Below are 15,933 nucleotides of genomic sequence, written 5' to 3'. Positions count from 1 at the left end.
GGAAATCTGTGAAAAGAAGCTTAATAGCCCATGATAATCATCCGGGATAAAGAAAGATTTTGATTCTGAATGGAATTTATAAAAAAAAATGTAACTAAACCACGCAATAAAATGTATAGTGTAGGGTAGGGAGAAACTCGACTGGAGAGTGAGCAACAAGGGGGCCGAGCAGCCACGTAATAAAGATGAGAATATAGCACTCTTACTAGCCTTTGTTTCAATCAGAGCACCCAAGTATGATTGTAATAATAATTACTTGAAATCTTAAGGTGCATTTCATCTGTAGAATTCCATGTATGCGCAGGGATCGTGACGCAAAGCAGTGCACTACTTGTTTAGGCAACAGGACCATCACGTCGCATTAAACCGTGCAAAACCCAGCATCGTGCATGAAGCAGTCATCTGTCATTACACCTCCACATTGGGGTCAGAAAAACCTTTTCCTCGTTCACGCGGAAAGATGGGTTTCGAGGTGCGTGTGTGCCAAACCAGAACCTGAAGGACACACACACGGTTGCACGTCTTTCCATTGTTGAAACTCACCACTGCTTCCATAATTCACCACTGTTTCCATCACACCCCACTGCTTTCACAACTCACCACTGCTTCCATCACCCACCACTGCTTCCATCACACCCAAATGCTTCCATAACTCACCATTGCTTCCATAACTCACCACTGCTTACATCATCCTCCTCACCCATCAGTTGCCACCATTTCCACTGACCACACCCAGGCATATATCTCAGTCACCCTAGGTATATCAAAACTGTGCAGTCATATCATGTAATAACATTCAACACAATCCCATTGAACCTAAAATGAATCAATTCCTTAAAATAAGAAACACGGAGGTCCAGGCCACTCTTGCACAAGAGACACTGTTCCATTTTTCTCAATGGGTTTGTTTAATCTCCTGGTTAAATAGGAGATTGAACACGAACACAGATACCAATCTCTGGAACACCTAGCCTCTTCCCCTGGGTAGGGACAATGGGGGGATAGATGTGGATGCGGGTTGGGCAGTTGGGAGGAGAGTCATCGCATGTTTTCTCTCGACTTGACCTAACGCTCAGAGCTCTGGGCTACTCACGCAACGGAGGATTGCTTGCATCGAACCAACTACAGTATGTACACTATCAGGTGGAACTCGACTAAACTGATGACTCACTGAAAGTCAACACCGGTCCACAGTTTCCTTGAGTTGAGTCAAGGCTGCTGAAACGATTCACTGCTAGAAAGACGTGTGGCTGATGGGATGTGTACAAAATACCATGTTCTTTATAAAGAGGAATATACAGTAAACCCTCTATATCCGCGAGGGCTATACGTTCTTGAAAATGCTCGCGTATGCATAATTCTTGAGTGCAGAAAATTTGTTACAATGGGAAAAAATGGGGTTACGTTCCTGGTACGAGTGATTACTGGGACACTTGTGGACTAAGAGGGCAGCTGATGGGACATGCCTAATCTTTGCAGTTTCTAATGTGTATTAGCATAGCGCTGGCTGCTGGCAGAAATGTGGATCTGCGGCATACGGCAGTCCTGACGTCAGCAGGCCAGGATATACACGAGAGGGGAATCTAGGGGAAAGGTCACATAAGGGGTCCACCAGGAATCCGCTAGTAGGTTCCAGAAAGGGAGCGTGGCCGGGGCAGAGCAAGGCCACGCTGACAGTTTAAGAGGGGCCCCTGTGGGGGACCTCAGGCCTGTTGTTGGAGTGGGATCCCGGTCGTGCTGCTGAAGTCCATCGTCGCCATTCTTCTCGTCGTCGTCTCCATTTCTACCATCTCGGGGAGCCACTAGCCAGGCAGTCTACCAACTGTCCTGGCTGAGTAGCGTCGCCGATAATAGATGGACTAAATATTAAGTGTGTTAATACCGATGGTGCTCATTAATATAGATGTGCCTCTTAGTCTTATTGTCTCCGAGTTAGTCACTTCAAATGTAACAACATTCTGCACGCACCTCCTCGGTGTCGGTGGTCTGGCACTACGCACACTCGCAAATACTGGAGTCTGGCGGGTGTCGCGAATAGGAAATTAGTATGCATTTAATTGTTCATGAATGTGAAACTCGCGAATCCAGAACTTGCGCATAGCGAGGGTTTACTGTATTCAGGAAAGAGGTGTATTTGGCAGCCAAAGATGCCAATATTTATCTGTTTTCAACACGTCTGTACAGTTCGTCAACTTTCGAGTGACAGTCTGTCTCCCCTCGTTTTGTTGCTATGTTTCCTGCTGTTGTGCCTGGTCTCTCATTGACATGCTAATTTCTCTACCCCCCCCATCTCTCCCTATTTAAGGCCTCGACACAGAGGCGTTGTTTCTCTGTGTGCCTATGTGTTTATCTCTCTCTCTGTGTGTCTCTGTGTCATCTCTCTCTGCTTATGTGTCTGTCTATGTTGTTCCGGTTCTGTGTTTTATGTCTCTCTTAAATTTAGCAATCTTTGGAATAACGTAATCAACCAGGTAGGGTGTTGACTGTTATGTTAGCCGACTATCTGTGTTGTATTGCATTATATTTCTAAGTTACTAGGTTTATTTTCTCTTTCATGTGTACCTAATGATGATTGCTTGTGTTGCAATCGAAACGTCTAATGCTATTATTTAATTTATGATTGTCTCTTTCTACGTGACTTTACCGAAAAAACCAAAGAGTAATTCCTGCAGTCACGAAAGCGCCAAATCAAGTTTAGTCAAGATTATCTCGGTCATGCACTGCTTAAATTGACCTATCTGACCGGAATGATTGATCGGACAAGGGCTCACCTTGGTGCAGTTGTCAGCTTTTGGCTCCAGTTGGTCTCTGGTCACGAGTTGCTCGAGAAGGCTGGACTCCTGGTTCCCACTCCTCGCGTGGAAATTGAAGTATGCCTGCAGATGCAATAGGCTACTATCAGCAATAATCTCGCGAAATTTCGAGAGTTTACATTTAAATGTGCAATCAGCATGTGCACAGGAAATTTTAATAAAAAATGTTGGAAGTCTGGAACCGGCTGTCCAGACGACATGCGGTGGAACTGATTCACCAGGATTCTTCACAAAACTCCTCGATGAGATTCTAGAATGAATCTGCTAATCACAACCGAATTGAACTAGATGGAACCGAATGGCCTCCTCTCTTGTTTTAAATATGTCTTATTTTATTACGTTTGTAGAAGGGATGTGAGTAGTCTACTGGGGTAGAATGTGCAACGTGGATAAAACGGGCAGTGGAAACCTTTTGGAGGTAGAGCTACGGTAGCCGAGGCTGAGAATGAATGGCAGAGACAACGATTGCCATAGGTAGAGATCGCGCTGTCTATAGCCAAGCTATTCAGCTAAGTTCTTTTTTTATTGTACCACTTAAGGCCCAGTGAGCTATGCAGCTCTTTTCAGAAGCGACCTGGCCACAAATGATAGCTCAATGAAGTTGCTAATTGTGTGGAAATTTACAGTAGTCAAATACTCAAAACACACGTCAAATCTAAATGTGTAGGGAAAAACCGGATGACCCGGAGAGAAATCTACGTGACCACGGACAGAGCACGCAAATTCCAAATACAAAGGAGGTGTCAGGGTCGGGATCGAACCCACGACCTCCTGTATACCAGGCGAAGTAGGTGACATCTTGCCACCGTGGCACCCTATGGTGGTAATTGTGAGGAATAATGGGACGAGACAGAATAATGAGAAACATTTACACGTTAATTATGGTTGGGGGGTAGTGGTATGACAAGGGTTGACTGGATAGAGTTGGTCAGTCTACAGGGATAAGGTTGGCTGGGAGCTTGGCACAAGACAGATGTGGGGCTCCCAGTATGACCTATATGGAAATTCTGACTGGTGGCATGAAGACAGTGATAGAGAATAAAGGGTTAATACAGCGGCAGGGACACAATCGTTAATTTGCGTATTGAGAAACAAAACATCTAAGGAAACATCAGTCCTTAACATATCTATCCCTCTCCACATTCAACAAAAATAATATTTATTACCCTATCCCGTCACTGCCTGTGGAATGTGTGGCCAATGGGATATTTAAAATGGACACTTTATTTCTTATTTGGAGGAACATTTGCGGGCAGGAGAGTAATTATCTGCTTTGTTATTATGTTAATCATATTTTCCACAAAGGCATTGATATTCTTGCGTCACGTGTTATGACTCGCGTTTAACCATGCAAAGGTCGCACTGGTTAGCACACTTTTTATGAAATGCAATATTTGAGAATTTCCACAATTTGTCTATGTCAGCATTTAAGCTAGAATGTAACACTCTAAGTAGGCTACATCCCAAGACTAAAACATATTCATATCCGAAATTTGTGATTGGTCGATCGCCTGAACAGAGTCTACCTGCTCCAGAGGACCCTTGGCGCTCGGAGACTTTTTTTGGGAACGGATGTTTATTGGTGCACGCTGGGCATTCTCAAAGATCTGGCAGTAGTATCCATACCATTAGGTCACAGCACCAGTGTTAGCCACCTACTTTGGGATTCTGCAGTAGTAGGTTCAGGTTGATGGCAAAGCCGGCCATGTCGATGGCGAATGTTCGCGTGGGGTCATATGCAACCTTCCAGCCGGTGACCACGCCATTGGCACCCACCACTACAGATTCGTAACGCATGCCACCCACAAACGCCACGGGCCACACGGACACATTTGTAGTGTGTCGCATCTGAAAGAGTGTGGGGGGTGTGGAGGGGGGTGTGCACAGGAGGCAGCGAGGGGAAGGGGGGGGGAGACGTTTATGTGAAGGATTACATTGCCCGCGAATCTATTTTATTAGAAACAGCGTCACCTTATGTACCTTCAGGATTTAAACATTCCACAGAATTATCGGCAACCATATGCAAAACTTACTCTTTGTTTTTTTCGGTAAAGTCATGTAGGTTAAAAAATATAACAAATAAATTAAATCACGATGTTTCGGAGGCAACACAAGCTTCCGTCTTCAGGTGAAACCGTCACAGCAAAATTGCTGTATCAAGTAAAGAGAAGTCCCAAGAGGCACGACCTTATATACTGGTTAAGAGGGGAGGAGCCAGGATGGGCCGCAGGAGAGGAGGAGTTGCGAGATGGTCAGTACTTCTGCTGGAACTGAGCCTTTGTAATGTAGATGGCAGAAGTAGATAAGCAAGCTAGGATTAAATCGCCTTTTGTTATGCTGCTGGGTGGGTAAAATTCAAAGCAGGTAACTAAAGTGTGTCCTCGTGTTGTAGTATTTCCTGCAGTCACGAAAGCTCAAAATCTCACATTGACATGCTAATTTCCAGAGGTGTGGACTCGAGTCATGTGACTTGGACTCGAGTCAGACTCGAGTCATGAATTTGATGACTTGCGACTCGACTTGGACTTGCATAACAATGACTTTGTCCCACCTATGAGATGTGGACTCGAGTCATGTGACTTGGACTCGAGTCAGACTCGAGTCATGAATTTGATGACTTGCGACTCGACTTGGACTTGCATAACAATGACTTTGTCCCACCTCTGCTAATTTCTCTACCCCCCCCCCCCTCTCTCTCTATTTAAGGCCTCGACACAGAGGCGTTGTTTCTCTGTGTGTCTATGTGTTATCTCTCCCTGCTTATGTGTCTGTCTGTGTCCGGCAAAAACAACCCCCTACCTCCTCGTGGTGCCGGACGGGCAACATTGTCGTGGACAGTGCTGTGGGGGGGGGAGGGCCAATTCCGATTGACCTTTCCCCTCAGGGCGTTTGTTACCACCACAGCGGCTAAATGGGGGCTCTGGACGGGTGCAAGGGGCTGGTAACCCGTCTACCTTCAATATATTACCACAAAACCAGGTAAAAAATAGCTAATTAATAAGCATGTGCCGGAGGCCCCGGGGGGACAGGCGTCTATGACTTCTCCTGGCCAGACCCCATTTGGCGGAGCCAGGAGATTGAATCTTTCCCCTCATAATGTTCAAATGCTCAATGCGGAGGAGTTGCTGCATTCCTCTGTCGGGAGCTGGAACGGTACCGTCTGGATCTCTGTGGTAATCAGGAGGCCCGGTGGACCGGCTCTGGCTCCTGCAATCATGAGGGATGGACAGTCCTCTACTCGGGGCAGGAGACTACCAAACAACAGGGAGTGGCTCTTCTTCTGAACAAAAATAATGAAGGGGGTGTTGGAGCGTGGCGGTGAGGTGTAGGAAATCGTAAGCCCCAGGCTACTTTGGGCTCGCTTTCGTATCAACCAAAGGTGAGGAGTGGTGGTCGTGGTTACTTATGCCGCCACCTAAGACGAAGATCCGTGGAGGGATGCAGGCAAGGCCGATGAGTCAGACGCCTTCTAGGACCTCCTGTCACAGGTGTTAGCTAAAGTGGCCCCTCGGGATAGAGTCATCTTGTTGGGTGACTTCAATACCCGAGTTGGTCATGATTCTGGCACCTGGTCTGGGGTGATTGGAAGGCATGGGCCAGATCAGCTCAATAACAACGGTAGGAGGCTGCTAAATGTTTGTGCAACCCATGGGCTAGTAATTACCAACACGCTGTTCCGGCATCGGCGCATCCACACAACCTCATGGATGCATGCCAGGTCCAAGCAAGAACATCTGCTGGACTATATAGTGACGGAACAGCGGATACGCTCCCATGTCCTTGACACCAGGACCTACCGTGGAGCTGATCTGCCCTCTGACCATCGACTTCTCATCTGTACGATGCGCCTGCCATTCTTCCACTCCGGTGGTGGGTGTACACCCAGGACCCCATGCAAACCTCAGGTGGCCTGTAATCAGCTAGCTGATGAAAGTTGCAAACGAGAATTTCATCATCGCTTGCGGCTGGGGTTGGCATCGTCCCCCACTCCTCCAGTTGTCGTGGGTAAATGGGCGAGGTTTAGGACTGTGACTAAGGCAGCTGCTATGGCTGCTTTGGGAATGCGGTCCATACCTCCCCCAGAGAGCCTTGAGGCGCTGCAAGGATGGGTGGTGGTCGTGGGTTGCTGAGGAGATGGAGTCTGCCTCAATGGCCCGCGATTACAAATCCATATTTAACTCCATAAAAAAGTAACCTGCAGTGCCACACCTATTACCATAATTAGGGGAAAAAACGGTGATCCAATCTCCGACCCCCAGGAACAGGTTTGCAGATTTGCTGAGCATTTCTGTGAAGTCATGGGGGAGGGTAAATCACTAGACATATTTGGAGGAAGAAGTTATCCTCTATGAGTGACTGGCTGGGATGCCATCTATTGAGGAAGTACTAAAGGCGATCCAGAGTCTGAGACCAGGAAAGGCACGGGGCAGAGATGATCTCCCAAGCGAAATGCTGAGGGAGGGTTGCGTTTGTGCACAGATGCCACATTTTCTGTCCGTTTGCTACAGCAGAGATGTAGGGAATCCCAACAAGACCTACATCTCTGCTTTATTGACCTGAAACTTGATTTGGCGCTTTCGTAACTGCAGGAATTGCTCTTTGGTTATTTCGGTAAAGTCACGTAGAAAGAGAAAATAGTAAATTAAATACTAGCATACGACGTTTCGATTGCAACACAAGCAATCATCATCAGGTACAAATGAAAGAAAAAAACAAAACCTAGTAAACTTAGAAATATAATGCAATACAACACATATAGTCAGCTAACATAACAGTCAACACCCTACCTGGTTGATTACGTTCTTCCATAGATTGCTAAATTTAAGAAAGAGATTAAACACAGAACCGGAGACACATAGACAGACACAGTGGCGGCTCCTGCAAAATCTCTCAGGGGGGGCAAATGTTTGGATGATTGATAAGGATAAGGTCCACCCATGCAATGGATAAATTAACAGCTTAAGCGTGTAAAGGCAACTTCACTACTTTAATATTAATGAAAAATAAAGTGACTCTTACAATACATCTCCTTGTTTGTTTCTATACTCATATTATTACACTGCTTACATCACATTACTCGCTTAATACACTGCTTACTTATACTGAAATTTTGCTCTTCTCTCTTTCAAAGTAACAAAGTGATCAATTACTCTCTCATTGAAAGCAGGCATGTTCCTGACTAGTTCCCTCTCCATGGAAAGCATAGCCAGTGCATTCAGACGTTCCTGTCCCATTACATTTCTCAGGAATGTCTTGATTATCTTTAAGGTTGAGAAACACCTCTCAGTCTCAATTTTGTCATGGGAGTGGTTACAGTATGAGGATGTTCAACAGAGCAACAGTCTGAAAAAGTATCCTGGAGGTTGTACTTCAGCAAAACCTGGTACAGCGCCAGTGCACCACAGCAGCCCTTGAATTCTGGACTCTCATAAATGAGAGACAGTTCAGTCTTCAGCATCGCCTTATTTAACATAGGGTATGCCCTGACAGTGATGTTCAGAGCCTCAACAGGGAATGTATGGCCATGCTGTTGAAACATCTCTCCTTGTAGCAGCGTAGTACTTACAAGGTGGTCGGTAAAGGAGAACCTTTCTTTGGTGTGGACCAAGATTGTGTCGCAGACCTGACAAAATAAATACATTTATTTTAGTTTATAAAATAAATTATTTATTATGATATAAATATGGAGATACAAGGTTTTCATCCCGACAGCAACAATGTATCAGGCAGAATCCATATTTTATATCTCCATATTTTTTCAAAAATGTATGCTATTGGTCACCCTTTACATCTGTCAATGTATTTTACAAATATTTAACCAATGAAAAGCATTAAAAGAGCTTGGAAATTATTTTGGGGAAAAAACAGGTTTTCTTTCGTTTCCTGAAAAGTAACAGTTTTGGACATACAAGGCTTCCTACCGACAGCGATGTTTGTTCCCACCAATCGCTGCACAAGTTAAGGATACGTATGATGACGTAAGCACGTTAGTGCGAGCCCTCCCGTAACCCATAGAGAATGCATTGCCGTGCCTGCAGTTCGAAAAAAAACATCTTTGAATGTAAGTCTATGGGAACACTCTGGGCGATTCTCAGCCAGAGTGAAATCGCCCAAAAAGAGGTGGTACTCCACAGAACGTGACATGACGCTGATTGGACTATATCCAGAGGCACAGTGACGGCTAGCGTAACTCTGTGGTTGAATGAGATTATGAATATGATTGAAAAAGTCCCTTTCACACTTTGGTGGTGCGTCGCCCAATCGCCCTAATGAAGAAACCGCCCCTGGACAGACACGTAAGCAGAGAGATATAACACAGAGACACACAGAGAGAGACAAACACATAGGCACACAGAGAAACACCGCCTCTGTGTCGAGGCCTTAAATAGAGAGAGAGGGAGCAGAGAGGGAGGGGGGAGTAGAGAAATTAGCATGTCAATGAGAGACCTGGCACAACATCAGGAAACAAAGCAACACAACTAGCGGAGACAGAGAGAGAGAAACCACACTAAATTAAACAAACTTAGTAAAATTTGGAAATGTAATGCAATGCAACACAGAAAGTAGGTCAACACACAATTAACGCATGGCCTGGTTGATTACGTTCTTCCAAGGATTGCTAAATTAGAAGTTAAGTGTCTGTGTCTTGTCTCTCTCTCAAAATTCACACATGCTAATTTCTCTACCCCCCCCCCTCCTTTTCTGCCCCCCTCTCTCTCTATTTAAGGCCTCGAGATAGAGGCGTTGTTTCTCTGTGTGCCTATGTGTTTGTCTCTCTTTGTGTGTCTCTGTATTATCTCTCTCTGCTTATGTGTCTGTCTATGTCTCTCCGGTTCTGTATTTAATCTCTCTCTTAAATTTAGCAATCTTTGGAAGAACGTAATCAACCAGGTAGGGTGTTGACTGTTATGTTAGCCGACTATCTGTGTTGTATTGCATTTTATTTCTAAGCTTACTAGGTTTTGTTTTCTCTTTCATTTCTACCTGATGATGATTGCTTGTGTTGCAATCGAAACGTCGTTTGCTATTATTTAATTTATTGACCTAGTCAAGGCCTATAATACCATCAGTAGGCCTGGGCTCTGAGTTGTTCTTCGTGCTTTCAGAGACCCTGACCCTCTGCTCACGATCATTAAGGACCTTCATGATGGTGAGCGGGCCTCGTAAAAACTACATGGTCAGTAGTTGGAACCATTCCCTGTTCACCTTGGGGTGCGACAGGGATGTCCTCTGGCTCCCACATTATTTAACATATTTTTCAACCACGTAGTTCGTGAAGCATTTGATGGCTGTACCAGAAGAATTTCCATCTGGTACAGATACAATGGGAGGCTGATCGATGCCTGGGTGTAGTCGAGGGATGGCTCTATTGGTCAACCATGGTATGTATTCCGATGATTTGGTAATTGCCGCTCATTCAGAGGAGGAGTTGGAGGCACTGCTGCTGAAACTGGAGCGTGCCACTAAGAGGTGGGGCCTTACCATCAGCCCCACCAAAACTAAGCACCTACCTGGCACTCCACCCCCACAATTCCCAATTGGTGATGGGGCAGTTGTGGAGAGAGTGGAGAGTTTCCCATAGCTGGGCAGTGTGCTTATAACCGGCTTCGATTTGACAGCAGAGGTCTCACTCAGAATCAGTAAATTGGCTTTGTCTTTTCATCGGTTGCATAACGCTGTGTGGAAGCTACCTGGTCTTTCACTCCGCACAAAACTTCAAGTCTTCTTGGCCACGGTCATTCCCTCCCTTCTCTACGATTGGGAAACGTTGACCCCCCTAATGGGGCATCTTCACTGATTGGAAACATTTAGGCTGGCCTGCCTACGATCCATCCTGGGTTTAACCAGGTTGGATTGTGTGAGGAGCTCACAAATCCTTGAAAGATCTGGGTAAAGTCCCATCGGTGAGCTCCTCCGACAGGCAAGGCTGCGTTGGCTGAGTCATGTAGCCCACATGCCCAGTCACCTCATGCCTAAACAGCTTTTGTTCGGCCAGATAGAGTGGGCTAAACGGGCGCGGCATGGGCTAGAGAAGAGATGGAGTGATCTGGTACAGGAGGATGTGGAACTGAGTGGACTTGCCGATGACTGGTACCAGCGGTGTCAAGATCGGCCTCTGTGGAGGAGGCTCGTGAAGGATGCTACTCGACAGCTGGAGGCAGTCGCCCTCCAACAACAACAGAGGGTGGAGGAGCGACGCTCACAACAACGAGCGGAGCGCCGGGTGGCTAAAGCACAGCAAGTTGGCACAGTAGGGGGCACAGGTGGTGCATAAACCAGTTGTCTCAGTCAGTCGACCCGTGGCACCTGGGTCTGCCCCGTGACCTCCTGCCAGCGGGCGTTCAACACTTCACGTGGCCTCAAGGTGCACATAGCCTGGCACAAGCGTCGTTGTGACGTCACAGCCACTTAGTGGCGAATGGCGGTTTTTGTTGTGTTTGTGTTTTGTCTCTCTCTCAAATTTATAAATCTTTGTAAGAACGTAATCAACCAGGTAGGGTGTTGACTTATGTTAGCTGTCTCTATGTGTTGTATTGCACTCTATTTCTAAGTTTGCTAGGTTTGTTTTCTCTTTCATTTGTACCTGATGGTGATTACTTTTCTTGCAATCAAAACGTCGTATGCTATTATTTAATTCGTTTTCTTTGTACGTGACTTTACCGAAAGAACCAAAGAGTAATTCCTGCAGTCACGAAAGTTCCAAATCAAGTTTGAACCATAAGCAGAGTTTGACTTCTATATTTGGGGGGGGGGGGGGGGGGCAGGGGTTCGCTTTGTTCCTCACATTAGGAATCACGGGTGCATATGACGAATTTATTTTTATATTAATTTTAAACTACTAAAAATGTATTAATAGGTGTCCAATTTGGAGGGGTGTTGCCACCACATGCCAAAACTCCGCGTATGTCTTTGACCAACAATTCAGTAGTACATGGTACAACCACCACACCCTACAGTATGCGAAACCGACCTCACCTCCTCAAAGATGTCCATGCTGTAGGTATTGTCGTCGTCTGCAAAATAGACAACCCCGTTCAGTGCCCGAGAATCCAAGCCAGACTCCTCGGTGGCATCGTGAGACCCAGACCGGTTGCCATACGTCTCTCTGAGCCAGCGCAGAGCCTCGTTCCTCTGGAACGTGCCTCTTGGAAATGAGGAGCGGCTTCTGTTGGGCTGAGAGCAGGAATTTCTTTACGTTTAAAAAAATGTATTTCACCTTGATGCATGATACAGAACAGATGGTTTAGTGGCTGCGAGACTATGCAGTGGGAAGCACAGCTTTCGTTCTTTCACTCTTCTCGCCCCTCCTTCACTGGAACAAACTTCTCCACATGAAGCAGTCACCTTCGCTCAGTAGTTTCCGCTCTTCACTCACAACTCACTTATTGTTTCCTAGCTCACCCCACGACCCCCTTAATGCCCCCCTCGTAACACCATCGTTACTGTTCCCTCTTCATATTCTCATTGTATGGCCGTGATTAATTTCCCATTCATTCAATCCGATCATCATTTATTGTCATCAATTTCGCTTTCACCGAATTCACGCATCATCACAGATTCGTCCCCATTGCTTGCTCTCGTCGATTTTATTCACCTGATTTCCACCACTACATTCACACACGATATTGTACCGTTTCTAATTATCTGCAAAGCGCATTGGTGAAGTCGCTATATAAATTATGCTAAGATAACATATGCGGTCGAGTTTTGCTCCCGCCTTAAAATCAGACTGACCAGCGTGGGGAAGTATGGCAAAAGAGCCCCTCCACGACCCGCGTGGCATAGAGGCCCTGATCTAGCAGTGGATTGACACAAAACGACGCACATGTAACCAATTAAGGCACAATACTGAGATGTACGAATATATTTTTTTGTCGTTTAACCAATCTCATTCGCGTTATTGTCGATGTTTCTGTTTTGTTTGTACAGCTTTGTTCTCTCTGTGAGTTTAAGTTTAACATGAGCACACAGTTTGCATGCGGTCTTCAGTACAGAAGACTCTTGATTATCTGCGTGCGGTTTATCCAATATGTGTATTAACCGAGCACCTGAGATTTTGACATAAATTAATAACTCATGGATTTTCCCAAAGCCCAAATGAGTAATCTAAACAGTTTTACATTGTTATTTTTGGGAACGTTTATTGCAAGTTACGTGCTTAAATTGAACAAATAAGTGCAAAATCTACATGATTACCTCTACAGTACAGTAGTTGCATATCTTTACAACAGTGGGTGGAGTTTGATTGATGTTGATTGACGTGGCTCTGCTATCCACTTACTGGGTGGAATCTTCTGTGCTGTAGCAGGAAAATGTTATCACTGAGCACGCTCATCGCTTGGTCGTTAGATCATTAGTATTCGTTCTAAATCTAAAACGTAACAAATTGAAATCGTTAGTGAGTGATTTATCCCATCATTTATTTTGTGAGTTTTAATTTACGTGATGGCAGATAAACGGAAGCATGTTGTTTAAACTTTAAATCAGAAACTGGATATTATACATGAATTGGTAAACATAATTTATGCCTATAATCGTATTTTTGGGATAGACAAATCACGATTTTTAATTATCCGCAGCCGTCCTCCCCATCGTTAGCATGGATAATCGAGAGTCTACTATAATTGAAAACGTCGCCCCCTTAAGCAGAATACTTGATCCATGTATTTGTGAGCTTTGCGCAGCCCAGGGCAGTGAAATACGTGAGAGGAGTCTCTCATTAGCCTTTGCAATAATAGCATATACTGACACGTATAATGCACATGCTGTCAGCTACACGAAAAATTATCACAACTGCCATGCCGCTACTTGCTTCGGTAGACATTTCACAAATGGTTATTGAGCATTTAAATAAAATATGCATTAATTATATATGTACATCATGCAAATGTGCGTCTGCGGTCTGCCTGGCTAGCGTGTAACTTCCCTTTCTCCGACATGCATGTCGTGCGTCAGGCAGGCAGACAGAAATCCAGACAGGAAGCCACCCAGACCACTTTTTTGTAATATCGTATGAAGTATGATATACTCTTGGGTTCTTTCGGTAAAGCCCCGTAGGTAGAAAAAATGATAGATCACGATGGTTCGATCACAACACACGCAATCGTCATTAGGTGAGACAAATACAGCAGAACTGCTGAGGCAGGAGAAATATAGCGAAAGAGCTGCTGCAACAAGAGGTTATATAGGTTTGAGGTGGGCTCAACCCAAGCGTAAATGGGCAGAGCTAGAGATGCAATTTGCATGTAAATGTAAGAGATTAGCATGTCAATGTGAGATGGCTCCAGCCACAGCGGTTGTGTTAATGAGAAGATTAGCATGTCAATGTCAGAGAACCGGGCAACAAAAAAGCAACAAATTGAGGCCATCCCAAATATACAATATATAAAGTGACAAACGGCGGAAGGGGACAGAAGTACCGAACTGTAATAGGCAAAACGCAAAGGAAGAGAGAGAGAAGAGAGGATAAAGAGAGAAAAAAACAACAACACGCAGTAATACGCGAAACCTCAGGACCCCCTCCAGCACAAGCATCTCCCACTTTCACCGTGTAACAACACCCGCAAGCACAATAAAGGCCAGGTTCAGCCAATGACCAATATGACATGCCGAATCTGACAACCAACTGATGGTGTGGGAGTGTGTGTGTATGGGGGTCGCGAAAACTGAGCAGTCCTTTATCGAGTCCTTGTGGCCAGGCCCCCAGGTGAGGTAGGCGTAATCTCCCTGGGGGTCCCAGGGGGAATTTGAAAATGTCCCGTCGAACCCAGCTCCTCATGAAGAGCAGTCGGCTGGGTAGACGGGCCTTCCGTTCCCATAACTTGAGAAGACAGGTGGCGGCTTGGGAGATGTTAAACGCGTGTAACCTGAGGACAGGATCACATGACTCCCCTGAGGACCAACCTCAGCGGGTACACACCTCAGCTCGCCCGACACACCCGAAAATCGGCTCCTGCGTAGTGGAGATGAGATTAATTAACGTGGCACAATAAAAGGCTTGAGGCGAGAGGGACGTACAAACCAACTCCATCGACCCCAGTGAATTTGAACACACTGGGGCCGAACGACCCGAATCACATCAACCGGCCCCCTCCAGGGTTTAAACAATTTGGATGACATACCCAACGGTATTTGGGGACAGTGCAGCCAGGCTCTGTCACCTGGAGCCCACTCATGTCCAGAAAGACAAAAACCCCTCAGCCATTAATTTGCCAATTGGTGCGAATGGGAATTTTCTCTGGAAGCCTCGCACGCTTCCGAAAGCCTCTGAAGGATGAGGTGCTTGACTCGGCTCATAATTGGACATCAATGGGGGGGGGGGGGTCGTGTTCTCTCCCGTACATTAAAAAAGGTGGACGCATGAGGGGCCATTCTGTAGGCAGCCAGGACCCCAAGCTGGAACTCGCTGACCTCATGGCTCCGTCTGGGGGTGAAGAAATTGTTTAACCCTGATAGGGGCCCCCTTGTCCATCACATAGCTGTCGAGGAATGCATCGGTGATGGCCGTGCGCACTACACACATCCTTTCAATACATTACTCCGCCATGCCGGGCCAGAAGAAGTCGAGCTTAAGTGTGGCTAGTGTATTATGCACACCCAGGTGCAGCAGTAGTTTGTGCATCGCCCAGATGATTTACCCCGCGGGCAGTGGGCACCACAATGTTGTAACGGCGCAACCCTCCATCCCAATGCATGAGCAATCTGCCTCTGAGGATGACAGAGATTACACCCCATCGATTCCAATCCCTGTCCGCCCCCTTGACATGGCGTCGTAGCTTAAACAGGGAAGCATCTTCAACTTGGAGGAGTCCCCACTCCAAGATGGTACAAGCCAATAACGACGTCACGCGCCTCTGGACCGTCGGATTCATCAGAGGTGTCAACCTTGGCCGACGCTGCAAGGGGAGGGTGCGAGTCCTCGGCAGGCGTCTTACAGTGCCCCGAGCCCAAGAAACATGTGCACCCGTCGCTTGTTGGTAATCACGACAGGGCATCCACGTTCGTGTGTTGGGTACCTTTGCGTGAGGAAACAGTAAAGGAATAGTCCTACATGACTTCCAACCAACGTGAAAGTTGGCCGGACGGCTGTTCAATACGCAGCACGTACGATAGTGCTGCA

The 15,933-nt window shown here is 46.1% G+C and overlaps 1 protein-coding gene across 1 annotated transcript in view; it reads right to left on the bottom strand.

Annotated features, from left to right (window-relative positions):
- Positions 1 to 408: 408 nt before the first annotated feature.
- The window catches only part of LOC144950502 (galactosylgalactosylxylosylprotein 3-beta-glucuronosyltransferase 1-like), a 36,165-nt gene continuing 20,640 nt past the window's right edge, over positions 409 to 15,933 (bottom strand). Inside the window, exons 6-9 of the mRNA XM_078880640.1 lie at positions 11,790 to 11,987; positions 4,473 to 4,661; positions 2,772 to 2,876; positions 409 to 495 (exon numbers count right to left, since the gene is read on the bottom strand). Of these exons, the coding sequence (XP_078736766.1) occupies positions 409 to 495; positions 2,772 to 2,876; positions 4,473 to 4,661; positions 11,790 to 11,987 (579 nt within the window). The remainder of the gene's footprint in view (positions 496 to 2,771; positions 2,877 to 4,472; positions 4,662 to 11,789; positions 11,988 to 15,933) is intronic.

This window comes from Lampetra fluviatilis, chromosome 58 (genome assembly GCF_964198595.1).
Source record: "Lampetra fluviatilis chromosome 58, kcLamFluv1.1, whole genome shotgun sequence".
NCBI classification, from domain to species: Eukaryota; Metazoa; Chordata; class Hyperoartia; order Petromyzontiformes; family Petromyzontidae; genus Lampetra; species Lampetra fluviatilis.
This window is presented reverse-complemented; position numbering and strand designations above follow the sequence as displayed.